The 20,853-nt window shown below is 30.8% G+C and overlaps 1 protein-coding gene across 1 annotated transcript in view; it reads left to right on the forward strand.

The window, feature by feature from the left end:
* LOC114327012 (homeobox protein OTX2-A-like) overlaps positions 1-20,853 on the forward strand; it is a 99,022-nt gene that overhangs the window by 24,340 nt on the left and 53,829 nt on the right. The window contains exon 2 of the mRNA XM_028275510.2: positions 13,860-13,897. Coding sequence (XP_028131311.1) covers positions 13,872-13,897 — 26 coding nt within the window. The 5' untranslated portion in view covers positions 13,860-13,871. The remainder of the gene's footprint in view (positions 1-13,859; positions 13,898-20,853) is intronic.

Below are 20,853 nucleotides of genomic sequence, written 5' to 3' on the forward strand. Positions count from 1 at the left end.
TAACATTATAATTTTATTCAGTTTGTTTGTTATCACTTCGGTTGTTAATTTTAATATTGTATTTAATAAATTAATTCCTCTGTAATTCTCCGGGTCCGATTTTTCTCCCTTTTTGAAGAGACGTGTTAGGATGCTTGATCTCCATTCTCCATTCAGCAAAGCAGATGTACGATGAAATGAAAATCGATAGAAGAAGTGAAACATTCAGAATCGTGAAATAAAAAGCTCAAAAAAACAGGAAATATAAATATCTAAACAGAAAAGAATTAAAACTTAAAAAAATATGAAAAAAAATTTGAGGAAACGCTTTTCTTCAGTTCCGAGTGACTAAAATTAAAAATATCAACAAATCAACTAAAAAGCAAAAAAGAAAAAAAATTGAAAAAATCTAACACATTCGTCAAAGAAAAACGTGGCGCGTCTTCATCGAATAAACGGTTTTCGCCCCACGCTTTTCTTTGACGAATTTGTTAGATTTTTTCAATTTTTTTTATTTTTTGCTTTTTAGTTGATTTTTAATATTTTTAATTTTAGTCACTCGGAACTAAAGAAAAGCGTTTCCTAAAATTTTTTTTCCATATTTTTTTATTTTTTACTTTTTAGTCTTACACTTTTCAAAAATTAAAATATGTATATTGTCATGTTTATTAAAATACATATGTATAAAACATAATATGATATACAAACATGAAAAGAGTCGGAATCGGCAAAAAATTTGAAACTTTATTGTTTATTTATTAAGCATAACGTAAACAATTAACGTAAAAAGTGAAATTATGTATAGTTCACATAATTGGCTACAATCTGTAAAAGTTTCAAGTTTCTACATTGTAAAAAACCAGAGAATTTAAGCATTTTCCATTAAAATAGTTATTTTTTATTTAAACAATTCATAAATATAAAAAAAAAATTGATCGACTATTCGTGTATTGTTCCCGCGAATCCATATGTCTACAAAATTTCATTCATTTCCATTGAAGAAAAGGCAGTCAAATTAACGTCTAAAGATTTGACGCAACCTACTGAATTAAAGAAAAGCGTTTAAAAATACAATAATGTAATTATCTTATACCTTTTTAAAGAAAAAGCACAAAGAACAAAAAATGATAGTCTTTCCTCCTTTTGCCAATGAATTTGAAAAGACACGGTTCTCAAAATTGTTATTAGAAAATGATCCAAAACATATTTCAAAAAGTTGATTGTACAGCCGCCTTTGTGAATCGTCGACCATTACCAACCCATTGTTGGTCCGTTTCTGGTAAAGTGGAACTTCCACTTGGTTGCGTCTAAATGTGCAAACCGCCGGAAAATTGATGTAAACTTGCGACCTTCTCGGAGATTTACACGACTCCTTCGACACCGATAAGATCTCAGAGACTCAAAATCCATTGAAGGGCAGATGAAGGGATTGCTCGTCTTACCCACAGAGATGGGCCTGCTGGTGAATTCTTGTCGATACTATCTATGAATGTGGCTGTAAGGCTTGACATTATTAAACACTTACGTTATTTCTACGAATTTTTTGTGATATTTGTCAACCAATTTTTTTTTGTGATACCAAATTTTAGTAGGTACGTATAACAATTAGTTTTATTTCCGGAGAAATAAAACCTCGAGTGAGTCTATGAGTCTATATGCGTAAAAGAATATGCTCTCTGAACGAACTGAAATATAAGACGTCTCTTAATTTTGTTTTACAGCGATTTATTTAGTACCTATGTATATTATTGTACATTAAGAAAGTAGCCTGTAGCTATTTCTTAGCCCTCTAGGTCAGGGGTTCCCAACCTTGAAGCCCTGAAGATCTGAAATATTTTGAAGATTTTGGCGTACCACCAAACCACCAAACACCGGGGGGGGGGGACGTAATGGAAAAGCTCCCCCCTACAATGTGTACTTCGGCATTCAGGAGCAATTTTCTTTGTTTTTGCTGCTAGCCCTGTCAATTTACCTGACCTATGAATTCCTCTATAGTGTTTGATTCAAGTAGTTTGCAGAACAAAAACTATTTTATAACGTCTTCATAAAAATCAAATCGTACAAATACGAGCAGCTGTGCTATGTTTGTTATATCGGTGCTTTCGTCTACTTAAAGTGCAAAATATGGCCATTCTTGAAGTTTTACACAAAGTTGTTCTTCAATATTGGAAGACATATCAGTAATTCGCCTTTTCACTGTGTTGTTTGACAACATGATATTTTTTAAATTTCTTTGGCTGCCATTTCTCCTAACACGGTTTGGGCCATTTCCACAACGGCCGGTAGTAAAAGTGTCTCACCTACTGTGTGAGGCTTTCCATCCTTTGTAATTCTACATCTAGCAAGATAGGATGCGTTTAGTAAGTTTAAGTTAGTATCATATTTACAAAGCTAGTCATGCCTTTATTTTCTTTCTTAAAAAAGTAGATTCTCTTTTAAAAAAATTTGATCAGATTACCAACCACATCACAATTTGATCAGATTACCAACCACATCACAGTGCTTTGTGTGTTGATGACGTATCAGCATAGAAGGCTTCATGTTTTGGTTCGAAAACGTTTCGAAACAAGCGAGACATTGATGAATAGAATTATCACTATTTTCTGTGCCAGACTTCACTATAAAACCACACTGTAAGTAACTTTCGTGGTATTTCCAATTGGCCTACGGTTTAGGTTTTTTAACACCAGGGTTCCCAGGGTTCACCAAAAACTTCTTCATAGCTTAATAATTATGAAAGCACAACAACTGCACTAGCACTTTCGCAGACAGAGGCCCAGCGTAATCGCTTGTTTCACACATGTGACGCGTACCACCTGAAATCTTTCCGCGTACCACCAGTGGTACGCGTTCCACCGGTTGAGAACCCCTTCTCTAGGTGACCCTGCACCTGAAATATGTATATTCGAGGATTGTCGAATATACATATCAGCGAATATAGCCTGTTAAGCAAGAAACCCATTATGAACGGCCGGCACGGCACAGCACGGCACAGCCCGGCACAGGCCAGCACGCAAACGGAACGGCCAAAATTCTCCGAGGAGAATAAAATCCTTTGAAAGCAAGAAACCCATTATGAACGGCCCGCACGGCACAGCACGGCACAGCCCGGCCCGGCACAGGACAGTCCAAATTCATTTGTATAGTTTTAAATGCAACGTAACCCATTATGAGCGGCCGGCTCGGCCCGGCACAGGCCAGCACGCAAACGGAACGGCCAAAATTCTCCGAGGAGAATAAAATCCGTTGAAGTCGAACGGCCTGAACGGCCAGTCGGCGTCAGTGCGTCATAATTGTTGGTAATAAGCAGATATATTGTTGATTTTTTAATTGAAAGCGCGTTGTTTCTTTTGAAATAAAATAATATGGAAGAACTTTTCATTGAGCGTGTCAGAGAATATCCATTTTTGTATGATGCATCGGACTCAAGTTATCATGATAGTAAGAAAAAGGACAATGCGTGGGTACAAATATCCGAAAATTTTGATCAATGGACAGGTACGTACATTATCTTTTAACCAGGAATTCGTTTTTTTAACATGATGCATATTCATTAAAATTGTGTAGTTTATGTCTTTAAAAATTTTTTATTTTTCGATAGTTTTTAAAATATATGATCATTTTTCCGGTGCCGTGCCGGCCGTTACAAATGGGTTTTTGGACGTGCCGGCCTGTGCTGTGCCGTGCCGTGCTGGGCGTTCATAAATAGTTTCTTGCTTAAGTTGTATCCATATGGAAAACTTTTTTATTATTAATTTTACGAAAAAAAAGTTATTCTTCATAAAAAGCTCTGCTTGGTCCAAAACCTAAAATTTAACCATCAAATATCAATTTTTTTAAATATTATACGAGGCATGTCAAAACGTTTTAATTTCACTCAAGAGTAAAGTAGCTTTATTTTTCACAATATTAAAAATTGCTATTATGAAAAGTTGTTTGGAATTAAAGACTATATTCTAGTATGCAATTACATCCTTCTAATTGAATTTTTTTTTTAATTATAAAGGTACTTTACTTTTGATCTAAATTTATCTTTTTTGACATACCTCGTATAAAATTGATAAAATTTGATATAATATAGTTGTATTTTAGGTTTTAGACCATCCAAAACTTTTTATTAAGAATCACTTTTTTTCGTAAAATTAATAATAAAAGAGTTATCAGAATTGAAATAACTGAAAATAATGTTAGTTATCCACAATTTTTCAATTTTTTTTTTCAATAAGAACGATGTAATTGCATATTAGAATATAGTTTTTAATTCCAAACAACTTTTCATAATAGCAATTTTCAATATTGTGAAAAATAAAGCTACTTTACTTTTGAGTGAAATTCAAACTTTTTGACATACCTCGTATAATATTCAAAAAAATTGATATTTGATGGTTAAATCTTAGGTTTTGGACCATGCAGAGCTTTTTATGAAGAATAACTTTTTCGGTAAAATTAATAATAAAAAAGTTTTCCATATGGATAACTTACAGGGACATACTGTATATTATAATAACAGCGAACGGCTGTTTAAAAAGAACCAGTTTTTTGAAAATAACATTTTTTGTAGTTTGTAAACTGTACTTTTACCTGACAATCTCAAATTATCTAAAAATTTAGTTGAAGGTAGTTCGATACAATCTATACAACAATCTCTACTAATTAGATTTCTTGGCTCGAGCCTTTAACTATTTTTTTGACCACCTAAAAGTTTATTTTTTGCTTCATAACTAAATTAATTGAGACAAAAAGAAGAATGTATGTAATTTATTTAATGCAAGCAAAATACATTTTACTGCTGTCAGAAAACAGAAAAAATGTAAATTTTTAGTAGTAATAACCCAAGGACATTGATAATTGTTCGAAAAAATTTTATAACAGATTTCGAAAGCTTGTTGCTTGGAAACAGACCGACGCCGTAGGCGGAGGTCTGTTGCCTGTAAGCAACAAGCTTGAGAAAGTTGTTAAAAAATTTTTGAGCATTTATCAATGTTCGAGGGTTATTCGGATAGAAAATTTTTTACTGTAAACAGTATTCTTTGGTATATTTGATTCGATAATTTCATTAATATTCTCATCAGTATTACAACCAAATCGTGACATTTTGAAATATTGAATATTTGAAATGTCAAAATCGAAATGAAACGAAATGTAGGTATCCATAGCTACATGATTGAGTGAAAACAGCCCATGGGATGTGTTTTCAGTATAATGTTGGTTTTATTGGTTGTATTCAATCAGATGACCACAAATTAATTGATTTCATTGGATTTCTAATTGAGCAAAAAATTTTCGAAAAAATGAATTTATTACAACTCAAACGTCCTCACTGTATAATATGTAATTTGTAAGTTCTCGATTATCGTTTGCATTTTTATTAAAACTACATCCTTCATTGTTTTTGAGTGGGTTAACTACCCAATAAAGATTTTTGCTCTGTCGAGCAAGCACTTAATGTTTGCGCTAACGTTTCATACGCTCGTTTGATTTTACAAAAGCATTTTTCAACATCTGCAAGGTCTCATGAATGACGAAGTGACGACATAAAAGGCCAGGGCGCGGGAGGGAATAGGTGTATTTGTATTTGGAGCAATATTCGTCGAGATATTCCAGCGGATATTGGTTTTGAAGTTTACATCCTCTTCTAATGAGCCTTATATTGGAAAGTCGCTCGACTGTAACTAACTTGCTCTTCTGCTCTTGATTCTTGATTCTTTTAAATAAAGATCTCTTAAGAATTGCCGACGCGGCTAAGGAGCTATTTAACTTTTTTATTGTTGGCGATTTTTATTATCAGATAGTTAGTGAATGAAGGTAAGTTATCGATAAATTGATAGGTACAGGATGTTTTTAGAACTTAAGCTTTGTTATAAAAAGTATTTGTTTTGCTGGGATGATGGACGAGAAGCTTAAATAAGCAGGAAATGGTGTTAGCTTTAATGAACAGTATTAAAACTATTTTGTTTTACGGGAAGGTTTCAATAATCTATAATCTATAACAAATACAGCTTGATTCAAATGTACTGGGTGTCCCAATAAGAATGGCTCTCGGCCATATCTCAGGAACCGTTTATAGTACAGCTTTGAGAAAAATATTTATAACAAAAGTTGCCTCGGGAAAAGCCTGGAAATTATTTTCATAATTGTAGGTTCACCGCTAGAGGGCGTAATTGAATATCAAAAATTAAAAAAATCAAAATTTTACAAAATTTGCCGAATGAAAGGGCACTGGAAATCTAACAATCGTATTCTTCATAAAATTCTGCGCATATTTGATTTACAAGTTTAAGTCTACCTTTGCAAATAAGAGGTGGGGGTGAGTGGGAACCTTGATATGAAAAAATGGCTGTAAGTCCGGTTCTGCTAAATCGAATTTTGAAAACTTCGTCTTGTTGAAAACTGCTCTTTTTCGTCAATGTAAGAGTTATAATTTCGAAACAGCCTATTAAGTAATATGCCAGCTAGGCGGCGTTATTTAATTATTTTCAGAAATCTAGTTTTCTTTGGAAAATATTAAATACAAGTATGCACTTTTAATCCTGTATTACAAAATTAGATCAAATTAGCAACAGAATAGCGAAAACCGCATGTCGATATCTTTTTTCTGTCTCGAGATACCAAGAAACGTGTAAATTTTAAACCTAACCGTTACTGTCACCGATAAACGAAGTTAAGGAAAGGTAGTGTGCTGTGGAAAAAACTAAGAAACATTTTCCAGATCTCAACGTATATAATTAATTAAAACAACAATAAGACAAACAACACTAAAAAATATAACAAAGAAATAAAAACAACTACTTAGTGACGACTTAAATGTTCCAATTATTGCCCATCATTTTTGATTCAAGCATTTACTCTTTCAATAGTAGATTGAACAGCAGTCTTAATTTCTGCTCTCAAAATGCTTTGAATGGGGTTTCGTATTCTCTGGATCATTTTTTCTCGAGTAAGCCTAGCTGCAAAAACAAGGTCTTTAATCCGTCCTCATACCTAAATAAAAGTGAAATACCAAACCTTCACCACACCAAACAGTTAAATCTGGTGATAGTCAGATAATTGGACCCCTTCTTTTCGATAATGATTATTGGTGAACGCTATCTAATTTTTTTAAGGAATGAATTGCCTCTTCTTCTGGAAGATGTACCGCTAGCAGTTGGTAGGTCCATGTTGTTTCAGCACGATGGTTGTCCCTCGCATTTTTCCAGAGTAGTAAGAGATTTTGGAGTGGAAGCCTATTTTTTGGCTAGCCAGATCACCAGATTGAACTGTTTTAGACTTTTATTCATGGGGGCGGATGAAAGACCTTGTTTTTGTCGCTAGGCCCACTACTCGAGAAAACATGATCCAGAGAGTAGGAAACTCCATGCAAAACATTGCGAAAGCAGAAATTGAGACTGCTGTTCAATATACTCTTAGAGTAAATACTTGCATCGAAAATTATGGGCCATAATTTGAACATTTAAGTGGTCACTAAGTAGTTGTTTTTATTTCTTTGTTATATTTTATAGTGTTGTTTGTCCTATTGTTGTTTTAATTAATACACGTTGACATCTAAAAAATGTTTCTTTGTTTTTTCCATAGCACACTACCTTTCCTTAACTTCGTTTACCGGTGACAGTATCAGTTATGTTTAAAATGTACACGTTTGTTAAGATATCTCGAGATAGAAAAAAGATATCGACATGCGGTTTTCGGTATTTTGTTGCAAATTTGATCTAATTTTGTAATACAGGATTAAAATGGATACTTGTATTTAATATTTTCCAACAAAACTAGATTTCTGAAAATAATTAAATAACGCCTCTTAGCTGGCATATTACTTAATAGGCTGTTTCGAAATTATAACTCTTACATTGACGAAAAAGAGCTGTTTTCAACAAGACCAAGTTTGCACAGCCATTTTTTCATAACAAGGTTCCCACTCAGCCCCACCTCTTATTTGCAAAGGTAGACTTAAACTTGTGAAATCAAGTATGCGCAGAATTTTATGAAGAATATGATGATCGGATTTCCAGTGCCCTTTCATTAGGCAGATTTTGTAGAGTTTTGATTTTTTAATTTTTGATATTCAATTACGCCCTCTAGCGGTGAACCTACAATTATGAAAATTATTTCCAGGCTTTTCCCGAGGCAACTTTTGTTATAAATATTTTTTACTCAAAGTTGTACATACTATAAACGGTTCCTGAGATATGGACGAGAGCCATTCTTATTGGGACACCCGGTACATAGTGTCAGAATAGTGTCGAATTTCTCGTAACATTTCTATTGATTTACAATAGGTCAAATTGTTGAAGATAAATCCACTGCCATCGTCGCTGCCACAATTCTTGTTCCATCAAAACTTTTATAGCTCAACGTAAAACATTTTTTTGCAATTTCGTTTTTTATTGGTCCAAGCTATTTTTATAGAACTTAATTATGGATAAATGATGAAAGTTAAAAAAAGAATGTGTGTGTACTTTGTACGTACGTGAGACGTTATTATATGATTCTAATGAAATAAAATATACTTTAAACAGTTTATTTGATTTGTAAAATAATTTGTTACATATTAAACTAATTTTAATACTTATTACTTATACTATTAAGGGGTTTTTTGGGGGTTTTTGATGATTTTTATTATTAGATAGTTAGTGAATGGATGTAAGTTGTCGATAATTAATCCAATTGGATGTTTTAGGACTTAAGCTTTGTTATAAAAAGTAGTTATTTTCCTGTTATGATGGACGGGAAGCTTAGATAAGCAGGAAATTGAGATAATTTTAATGAACTCTATTAAAAGTATCTACTTTGTTTTGCGTGAAGCTTTCTACAATTTATATTTCTTTTTTTAAAATAACTAAAGATTGCTTTAATAGGCTATTGATTATGTACTATAGAAAGGAACTACAACGTTAACGGGGTTTTATTATTTCATATGGTCAATGAATCTCTATATATGAAAAAACCGCGGAGTGCTACCATTTAAAGGGGTGCGTTTTTGAGAAATGGGTGAATTAGTCCCTGGGCACAGGTTACATTAGGGTGATTTCTATGCACTTTTGGTACAAACACGTCTACATAAATATTGTTCCTGGTTAAATTTACCATCTAAATATAACTTTTTAAAGTCAAAGATACTTTTTTTTACAAAAATATATTCAAAAGAAAAACCACAAAGAAACCCAAAAGAAAGAAATTTTGTTTTTTGTCCCATAACTTTTGTCCACGAGGATATAGGTATAGACATTGCTTCACAGAAAAAAAACTTACATATTTTCTCTTTAAAACGATGTTTGGTAGAGGTCATTAGGATTTACAGTTTTCGAAATATGATTTTTCAAATTTCGCCACTCACAGCAATTTTGGGCAATTTTCCTTGTTATTTCGCAAATATTGTTCTGTAACTTTTTTCTACGTAACTTTAGGTATATGCAATGGTACATGTAAGAGGAATAGAAATCAATTACCTTTAAAATGGTCTACTGTATAATGTTGTACGACTTCTTTTAAAGAGGTTATCTTTTTCAAGACTTTATACTTTTAACGAGTTTTTATACTTTTTACGATTACTTTTTTAAATTTCCCATTATAACTTTTTTTCTATATGGTATATATTATATAATAAAAAAGAAAGCTTATTCTGTTTACTTTAAAATGGTGTATTATAAAAAATTTTATGATTATTTTTGAATAACATATGCTTTTTCAAATTGTAATAAGTACTTGCAACGATTTTTGATTTTAGGATTATGTTTTAAATTCCTCATTATAACTTTTTTATGTGATTGTGTGTTATGATTGAATCTTATTTGTTATAGGTAATACTTTGGATCCACTTGACTCGGCCGGGCAAACTTCAAAATATGGATTAATTCCAATATTTACTGTCAAAGCTCCTGCACCACAAGCTTTGCTTGAAAAAATAGCATGTAAATGTACCAAAGGATATGCAAAAAACTGCGGTTGTAGGAAGATAGGAATTAGTTGTTCAATATTCTGCAATGGGTACTAATTGTGGGAACTCTAAGATAAGTGAGGTGTCAGAGGAAGATATTGAAGCTAATGCTAACGAAGAGATGGACTTTGATTTTGAAAATTTTTTAAATGTCAACGTTTAAATAATTTTAACTAAAGTGATGTTTTTTAAGACTAATGTTTATGCAATTTGTGTAAAGGAAATAATTTTAAATAATACAGGTAAAAAAATATCAAAGAATCACTCGGTTTCCATTATGTATTTAAATATAGATGATACACCATTTAAAAGAACAGAAAGTAAGCCCTCTTTGTTGCGCAATATATAGATAGTATGTTGTATATTCATATACAAAAAAAAAGTTATAATGAGAAATTTCAAAAATAATCGTAAAAAATGTAAAAAATAATTTAGGTATTTAATATATAATATATTATATAATAATTTTATTTTATTTTTATATTATATTATAAAAAAATCGTTAAAAGCATAAAACCTTGAAAAACCATAATCTCTTTAAAAAAAGTCGTACAACGTTATACAATAGACCATTTTAAAGGTAATTGATTTCTATTCCTATTACATTTACCACTTCATATACCTAAAGTTACGTAGAAAAAAGTTACATAACAATATTTGCGAAATAACAAGGAAAATTGCCCAAAATTGCTGTGAGTGGCGAACTTTGAAAAATCATATTTCGAAAATTGTAAATCCTAATGACCTCTACCAAACACAATTTTAAAGAGAAAATATGTAAGTTTTTTTTTTGTAAAGCAATGTCTATACCTATATCCTCGTGGACGAAAGTTATGAGACAAAAAACAAAATTTCTTTCTTTTGGGTTTCTTTGTGCTTTTGCTTTTGAATATATTTTTGTAAAAAAAAGTATCTTTGACTTTAAAAAGTTATATTTAGATAGAAAATTTAACCAGGAACAATTTTTATGTAGACGTGTTTCTACCAAAAGTGCATAGAACTCACCCTAATGTAACCTGTGCCCAGGGACTAATTCACCCATTTCTCAAAAACGCACCCCTTTAAATGGTAGCACTCCGCGGTTTTTTCATATATAGATGTCCATTGACCATATAAAATAATAAATCTCCGTTAACGTTGTAGTTCCTTTTAGCTATCTTATTTTGAATATAATCAATAGCCTATAAATACAGTGTGGAGAATTTCTCGTTACAGTGATTAATGACTAACCTAACAAGGTATTGGCCTCTTTAGTATTCATTGATTACTAGGCTGCTTTCGATACAATAGACAGAAATAAAGAAGAATACTAAAGAAGTTTGCTTTTGTAACGTAGTGAATATGTACATGAATAACATGAATAAAAAGATATCACATAGAAAAATGCCAAATTTATAAACAATCAATCTAAAACAAATAAAAAAATGCGTTATAAACTTACATTTGGTAGATCTTCTTCTCGAACACTGCACCAATCAACCAAATCTGCTACTCTGCTACAATATGTGCCATACCTTGTAAACACGTAAATATCTAATATCTGCATCGATTACGGTTCTCGGTTCCATAAACACTCCGGACATCTTCTGATCCCGGCGGCGACCAACTCATTCTGACATATATTCATACCATCACCAAACAGTTCCTATTGGTTGGCCATCAAGAAGTCTAAAGAAGAGATTTTGATGATTCCTCTTCAATTTACAGCACTTGCGCTGCTGTTAATGTAAGTTTCTTACACTTTAGCAATTCCATCTTGCTCCTCTTCGTTGATCTTGTTTTGTCTCACTTCTTTCTTCATATCAAAATCCCTCTTTTAGACAACTTTTTGGCAGCACCCGGATCAGCCTTGAACAACTTACCCCGGTCTCGAAAGACTCACAGATTAGTTACGCTTATTGACCACTTAGAATCTGTCAGTGATCCACTCTCATATCTCACAGTTATCAAAATTAAGCTCACACTTCTACTCTGTGGAGTCCCTAACTTTAATAAATCTTTCAATATTTCATCTTTAGTTATTTTAAGTATAAGAAATTTATTATGTGTTTTATATTCTTTAAATTTAAACTTAAAAATTTTAAATTTATAATAACTTCTCTATTTTGTATTTAATCTTAAATTAAAAAATTTCTCATATCTCTACCACAGTTATACTCCTACCTTTACGCAATTATAGTGGGCCGAATATCGCGTCCGAAATAATGTAGGAAACTGTAACAAAAAACAACATGTAAATATACAATAAAATCATATTGATATCAAAATAACTACAAAATCAGATCATTTTAATTCATAATTTTTGAAGTAATATTTTTCATCGGTTCAAAGTGCTTATTTTTGAAGGAGCTGTAATTGAAAGGGCTTGAACGAGTCAATAATTACGTGTGTACTATGCAAATTTTGAACAGCCATATCTTAACCAAATTTGTCTTACAGAAAAACAAAAAAAAATCCAAAATATTCAGAAAAGCTATACCTACATTTGTTTATTCTTTATTTTTGCTATCACTAACACATTTTAAGTTATTTTGAAAAAAAAAGCATTTTTTTAATTAAAAATATTATAATTTAAAACCAAATTTTAAAAAAATGAGCCTTTTGAACGAATAAAACTTACAGATCATATAAATAATACATAAGTACCGTAACTTGGAAAGTGGTAACGATTAATTTTATTTAAGATGCTAATTAGGGGGTGATTTTCCAGAGTTTTTTTGACAAAAAAAAAGGGATTAACTTTATTTTGAGCGTAACTTGCTTTCTCTTGATGCTAGTAATTAAAAAAAAAAACAAAAATAAATATTTCTTTTAACGTTAACAAAGATGTAATGAGTTTTTTCCAAAAAGTACATCATTGTTTGGATATTTCACGTTGCAATATTCCATTTTGAAATTTGACGGATATGAACCTATTTTTCATTAGCTGCATACAACTTTGCTTCTACTGGTTCTAGAGAGTTCATAATACACCGTTTTTTCAAAAAATTTTTAGAATCTATATTTTTGCTAAGAATGTTTTTCGATAAAATACTTACTTTTTGAGTTATATGCAAAAAACCGCCTTTAAATGTGTTTTTTTTTGTTGAAAAATGAACATTTACTCGCAAATAACTCGAAAAGTATTAACTTAGTGAAAAAATGCTATAGAACAAAAGTTGCTCAGAATTAGTTAGTTTATCGATCTCCGGACTTATTTCGAACGTATAGTTTTTCACCCCCGAGAAGGAGTGAAACTCACAATGCAAAAGCACAAATCGGCACAATATTACTTTTCTTCTTTGACATATTACCTATATGTATGCCAAATTTCATATCAATCCAAGCAGTTCTTTAAAATTTGGAGCAAAAACCGTGAAATAATGTACTATAGAACCAAAGAATATAGACCTTAGAGACCTGAGAGTATATATTCTTTGACAGAACTGTGAAATGATAAGCTAATCTGAATTGGTATAAATTAAAAGAGAGAAAGAAATAATTTTACATAAGTTTTTTGAGAACATACACCTATCACCAGTTTGACCCATACAGTGATGAGCGCGCTAATAACCGACAGAATAACGCAAAAGATAGAAAACACATTAAGTTGTGAGTTAAAAAGAAATGAAACTAGTGGAGGTAGGAGAACTAGCGATAAAAACCTATACATTATTTACATTCTACTTACTGTTTCCCACCTTTAAACGTATCGGACGAGTTTGGCAACTGCCACTGTGAGAGTGACAGTTTTAGTTAACATACTCGTCTGATACGTCTAAAGGTGGGAAACAATAAAGAGAATGTAAGTTTATAGGTTTTTATCGCTAAATTTTCTACGTCTACTAGTTTCATTAATTTTTATCTCACAACTTAATGTTTTCCATCTTTTGCGTTATTTTGCCGGTTATTAGCGCGCTCATCAATGTATTTTACTGTTCACACAAATGATATGTTTTTTTATTTGCAGGGTCCAAAGTAGATGTGGCCTAACAGCCTCACAGCCGGGTAAGAAATTTTTTTATATTGTAATTTATAAGCTATAATTTATTTATTTCTTTAGTCGTAGAGTGTGGTCCAAGTTTATATTATGCAAATTCTACTACACTATTTACACTTTTTCTGTTTTCCAAATATGACTTTAGTTTTGTCCCACTAATACACAATGTATTTCACACACATTTATGTACGAGTTGAACTCGTACATTTAAGATGTATATATTTTTTTTTATTTATTTATAGTAAATACAAATGACCTGGTCTCTTATGACTAATCCAGGTCGTTTCCTGATGGGATTACAGCAGTTGATTTTACATAATTTTTATTTTAACAATTTTCTAATTTAATTTAACTAATTATCAATGGCCCTAATCTATTACTAACTCTGAAAATTATAAATTATAAATAGTCCCAAGAAATACGATTTTTCTCGTGACACATCCCCCTCCAGGTCGAAACCAAATTTTTTGAGTAGTATGGACATCTATATTAATAACCTTTATGTTTCCTGCAGCCGATTTTGATGATATACATAGTTATGAACAAATGAAGATCAAAAAACGGTAAATTTTCGCTTTTTTCGTGTATAACCAAAAAGTTAAGCAATTTAAACAAATTTGAGAGTAAGAAACTCAAAAATCGTCTAAAAAATTTCAATATGGCGTTCGCTGAATATGTCTATTCTTACTGGTTGCTTAGAAAATTGCAAAATAAATCATAAATTTTGAGAGAGTGAAATAAATGGCGACTCGATTCTAGTTTTCTGTTGACCTAGATATCAAAATATCAAAAGGCACCGCTGGGAAAATATTCCAAAAATGCGGTTCAGAGAAACTATATGAAACGAGTCTTTGTACTCTCATACAGAGTATGGCATTAGTAAAAATACAAAAATAGACGGTTTAGTTTTGATTTAAATCTGTCTCCTGCCATCCCCCGATAGCGCTATTTCTAGGTCTACCTTTTGTCAAGGAGGCTATGCAAGAAGACAAATTTAAATCAAAACTTCCGTAGTTCTCGGTATACAATAAAACTATTTATACCGGAGTAAGGTTAGAACGCCCTCTAACGGGGAATAAGTGAAATAAATGGCGACTCGATTCTAGTTTTCTGTTGACCTAGATATCAAAATATCAAAAGGCACCGCTGGGAAAATATTCCAAAAATGCGGTTCAGAGAAACTATATGAAACGAGTCTTTGTACTCTCATACAGAGTATGGCATTAGTAAAAATACAAAAATAGACGGTTTAGTTTTGATTTAAATCTGTCTCCTGCCATCCCCCGATAGCGCTATTTCTAGGTCTACCTTTTGTCAAGGAGGCTATGCAAGAAGACAAATTTAAATCAAAACTTCCGTAGTTCTCGGTATACAATAAAACTATTTATACCGGAGTAAGGTTAGAACGCCCTCTAACGGGGAATAAGTGAAATAAATGGCGACTCGATTCTAGTTTTCTGTTGACCTAGATATCAAAATATCAAAAGGCACCGCTGGGAAAATATTCCAAAAATGCGGTTCAGAGAAACTATATGAAACGAGTCTTTGTACTCTCATACAGAGTATGGCATTAGTAAAAATACAAAAATAGACGGTTTAGTTTTGATTTAAATCTGTCTCCTGCCATCCCCCGATAGCGCTATTTCTAGGTCTACCTTTTGTCAAGGAGGCTATGCAAGAAGACAAATTTAAATCAAAACTTCCGTAGTTCTCGGTATACAATAAAACTATTTATACCGGAGTAAGGTTAGAACGCCCTCTAACGGGGAATAAGTGAAATAAATGGCGAGAGTACTCTGTATGAGAGTACAAAGACTCGTTTCATATAGTTTCTCTGAACCGCATTTTTGGAATATTTTCCCAGCGGTGCCTTTTGATATTTTGATATCTAGGTCAACAGAAAACTAGAATCGAGTCGCCATTTATTTCACTTATTCCCCGTTAGAGGGCGTTCTAACCTTACTCCGGTATAAATAGTTTTATTGTATACCGAGAACTACGGAAGCATAAATTTTGAGTTTTTATAAATATTCATACCTTATGTAAAAATTAACTTAGAACCTTCTTATTACACGAATTGCTGAGAATTCTGGTGCTTAAATTATATTTTAAATTTCAAAGCAATTGGTCAAATAATTTAAAAGTTATTTAATTTGTTTATCCCAAATTAATTTTTTTTGCAACACTATAAGTCAGCAAATTATGAGGTTACAGTAAGACTTCTGACAGTTTATGGAAGAAGAACATTTATACTATTGACTTAATTAAAAAAAATGACAAAAAGTAATTTTAAACAGTGTAAAATTATTTTGCAAAAACACGTCGAATTTTTGTTTACTTTTAAAGAATTAGAATAACTTTTTAACCGTTACCCGCAAAAAAATTATTTTTTCATATTTGGAAAGACTGAATTTTAGAAAGAAAAACCATTGTCCTAGGACAATTAGGGACGAAGTTAGCCTCCCCTTTTTTTAATTCACATGTTTTTGCAGTAATAATTTTGCAGTATTTAGAAATATTTTTTGTATTTTTTTTTAATTAAGTTAATAGTATAAATCTTCTTCTTTCATAAACTATCCAAAGTTTTAGTGTAACTTCATCATTTTCTGACTTATAGCGTTGAAAAAAAAATTAATTTGGGATAAACAAATTAAATACCTTTTAAACTATTTGACCAATTGCTTTGAAATTTAGGGTACGGTTTAAGCACCAGAAGTCTCAGCATTCCGTGTAATAAGAACGTTCTAAGTTATTTTTTACATAAGTTATGAATATTTATAAAAACTCAAAATTTATGATTTATTTTGCAATTTTCTAAGCAACCAATAAGGATAGACATATTCAGCGAACGCCATATTGAAGTTTTTTATACGATTTATGAGTTTCTCACTCTCAAATTTGTTTAAAATACTTAACTTTTTGGTTATAAACGAAAAAAGCGAAAATTTACCGTTTTTTGATCTTCATTTGTTTATAACTATGTATATCATCAAAATCGGCTGCAGGAAACATATATAGGTTACTAATATAGATGTCCATATTACTCAAAAAAATTGGTTTAGGCCTGGAGGGGGTTGTGTCACCAACCGGATATTTTTTTTCTTATTTCTCTGAACTAAAATAATTCTAATGAACAAATTCTAAACAATTCTAATAAACAAAATATAATTATTATTTTTTTTTATTTAGGATTTTATTTTATTTTTTGTGAAAATATAATTTTTATAGTGCTTCCAGTTCTCATTCTCAGGTGAGAAATGCCAGCATTTATAATATAAATAGTTAGAAATAATTGTAAGTGCAGGTCTATTCGACTTGTATAATATTCCATATTCCTAATGGTATTTCGGTGAGCCTCAGACCCTTAGCCGAAAATATCCATTGAGTTTTAAAATTTCACTTTTTAGTTATATATTTTTTTGTTTGATTAATACCTAATTTTTGAAGTTATACTTCTTTACCGGCGATAGAGGGTGATTTATTTATATGTTAAAACCTATCAGCCCGGCGCATGCGCATTATAACTTTGTTCTGATTGGATGTTCAAATGACATGTCAAAAATTATCCGATATGGCAGCTGTGGTTTGGAGGTAAAGGTAAAGGTAAACAAATGTATAATATATTAGTTTTATTGTTGTGAGGACAGAAACAAAAAAGTTTATAATATTGTAGTGACTTTTAAATAGTTTTTAAAAACAACAGGTACGTAATAATTGTTAATGTATCATGGGTATAAACCTACCTATTTGATCTGCCAAAATACATAGTATGTAATACTTTTATTTATATAATTTGATTACCATCAAAATTTCTATCAATATTCACCTAATATATTGTTTTTTTACTCTATGTTTTGTTGTATTTTTTCAATTCTAAATCATTTCAATTCAAAATTAAAATAATTTGATCAATTTTCAAAATATCAAAATATCACAAGTTTAATCCGTTTAGTTAGTCGATCTTCGTAAATAATGACACATAGTGTCCGTGGCTAAGCGGAGAAGGCGAATGAATTCCAATACCAACCGCTCTTATCAGCGCTGGTTCGAGTCCCAATAGAAACTTTCTTTTTTGTTTTTTTTTTAATACATTTTATGATGATTAATTATTTATATGGGAAATAAGCCACAATTAAAATGAAAAAAATAATTTTATTAACGTTTCGACGCCCAAATCGGGTGCCGTTGTCAAAATACAAAATATTACTAAAATAAACTAAAGTGTTGTTGCTAAGCAAAAAAAATTCTTCTAATAATTTATTTAATTTCACTCATTTATATTGGTATGAATAATATATATAATATATCAAGATTGGATCGAATGGAACAGAACAACTTAGAACGGGATCCTACAACATTCACCAGAAATAATACGAGGAAAATATCAATACCATATATAAAAGGACTATCCGAGAAACTTAAAACAATAGGAAATAAATTCAACATTTCAACAACATTCAAAACAACAAACACATTGAGATCTATTCTATCTAAAACTAAACCTAACAATGATCAAGAAAGAACAAAAAATTGCATTTATAAAATACCTTGTGAATGCGAACAATTTTATTTAGGTGAGACATCAAGACCATTAGACTTTAGAATAAGTGAACATCAATCTTATATTAAAAATAGAGAATTTGAGAGATCTCAAATATGTCAACACGCATGGGATAATGAACATAGAGTTCAGTGGAGAGATTCAAGTATAGTCCTGAAAGAATCAGATAGTAAAAAGAGAAAAATCAAAGAAGCGGCTCTAATTATGCTAAATGAAACCAATTGTGTCGCAAATTCCTCGGTAGAATGCAGTAGGATGTGGTTACCCATACTGAAAGAGGAAGTCAATAGAAAGAAAATACCAAGATTAGTAAGTCAATAATATCGAGCTAGTACATATTTTATATTTTAGTATTACTTATATATCTAGTATTATTAATAATATTTATAATTTAAACATGTTACAAGTCAGAATTTGGTATTATTTTTTGAGAGTAAATTAATGTAAGACCAAATACTTACGATGTCGGGATAGTATCACAGGGTTTTTTCCTGGTTTTCCCTTGTGATTTACTATGAAGTCTCTAACGCGAGAATTTTACTGTCGTTGCATTTGGTTGTCTTTTTAAAGACATATCACATGCTATAATTTTTTATGACGGATATTCTTGAGTTGGGGTTAATTTCATGTAATCGAATGAACTATCTTTCAGTAAGTCGTCCCAGGAACGCAACTCATAAATATTGGCAATATCATTTTAAAGTCTTCTACTTTAAAATGTATAATATATGTCTGAATTGCCAATATAAATGAGTGAAATTAAATAAATTATTAGAAGAATTTTTTTTGCTTAGCAACAACACTTTAGTTTATTTTAGTAATATTTTGTATTTTGACAACGGCACCCGATTTGGGCGTCGAAACGTTAATAAAATTATTTTTTTCATTTTTTTCATTTTAATTGTGGCTTATTTCCCATATAAATAATTAATCATAAAAATGCCACAAGGAAATAGCTTCAGAACAACATTTTATGATTGTAAGTATATTTATTATATAATTGTATTTTCAGAAAATACGTATTTAGTTAAAAAAATTTTCGACAATTAATGTTCAGACATAATTTGTGGCTTGTTTAATGTGTTTGTGTGTGTTTTATTCTTTTATTATTTTAATTTTTGGCACTGTTCTAATAAAAATGTTTGAGAAGTAGTAAGTATAAATTAGTTTAATATTTAAACAAAATATAAATAAAAAGTATATTAATTTCGTTTAAATCATATAATAGAAGTATAACTTCTTACGTGCGTACAAAGTACACACACATTCTTTTTTGATTTATGATTTATTTTATTTTATATTTGATATTAATTTTTAATTTTTTATTATATAAAGGTAATAACGATATTTAAGAGGTATAATAAGATAACCTTAATCGTTAAGAACCATGTCTTAGAATTATTTGCTACCAGATTTCCAACATTCCTGAGTATCATAGAAATACCGCCCTAAAACTGTATTAAGAAATTCGAAATAGACTCGAAGTTATAGTTTTATTTATAACGGTACCTACCTGACCTAAAACTCGTTTGAATACAACAACGCGCGCGGCGCCTGACCTGTACAGCTGCACTCGACTTTTATATTGTTCTGAAGTTATTTTCTTGTGGTATCTTAACGCAATTTACTATTTTAGTTGGAAATACGCCATAATTTTACAATTAAGTTAATTTCAAAGTAAAATTGTGGCTTATTCCCGACTTAAATAGTAAATTCCTGTAATTTAATTTACAGAAATATGATATTGACATTAACCAATTATTTGTTGTGTATAAAATTTAAGCAAATTGAAATTATTGATTCCATAAACCGATACGACATTAACACAGTAATTAAAAATTATTGTAACGAAAACAAATTCTATTTTCAGCCAAACTTTTTATTTATGACATGCTTTCCCTCTCCCTCTCTCTCTTCCTCTCTTTCTCTGTGCCTCCACACTCTGATTTATTCACCAATTAAAAATTCTAAAACAACTATAGCTCCCCCATCTTCTCAGATCTTGTTTATACGTGTTAAGGAGATTGTTACTTTCTGAATTAACAAAAAAAGTTTTTTTTTACGTAAAAGAATTTCTTAGTAGGTATCATGGAAATTCTATCGTAAAATTTTATTAGGAAATTCGACATAGAAACGAAGTTAAAGCTGTGTTTATAACGGTACCTACCTGAGATACATCGTTTGTATACAACAACGCGAGCGACGCCTAACCTGTGCAGCTAAAACTCGACTTTTTTAATAATATCCTGTATTTTTATATTGTTCTAAAGTTATTTTCTTGTGGTATCTTAATGCAATTTACTATTTTAATTGGAAATACGCGATAATTTTACAATAAAGTTAATTTCAAAGTAAAATTGTGATTTATTCCCAACTAAAATATTCAATTCCTGTAATTTCATT

Source organism: Diabrotica virgifera, chromosome 9, assembly GCF_917563875.1.
Source record: "Diabrotica virgifera virgifera chromosome 9, PGI_DIABVI_V3a".
NCBI classification, from domain to species: Eukaryota; Metazoa; Arthropoda; class Insecta; order Coleoptera; family Chrysomelidae; genus Diabrotica; species Diabrotica virgifera.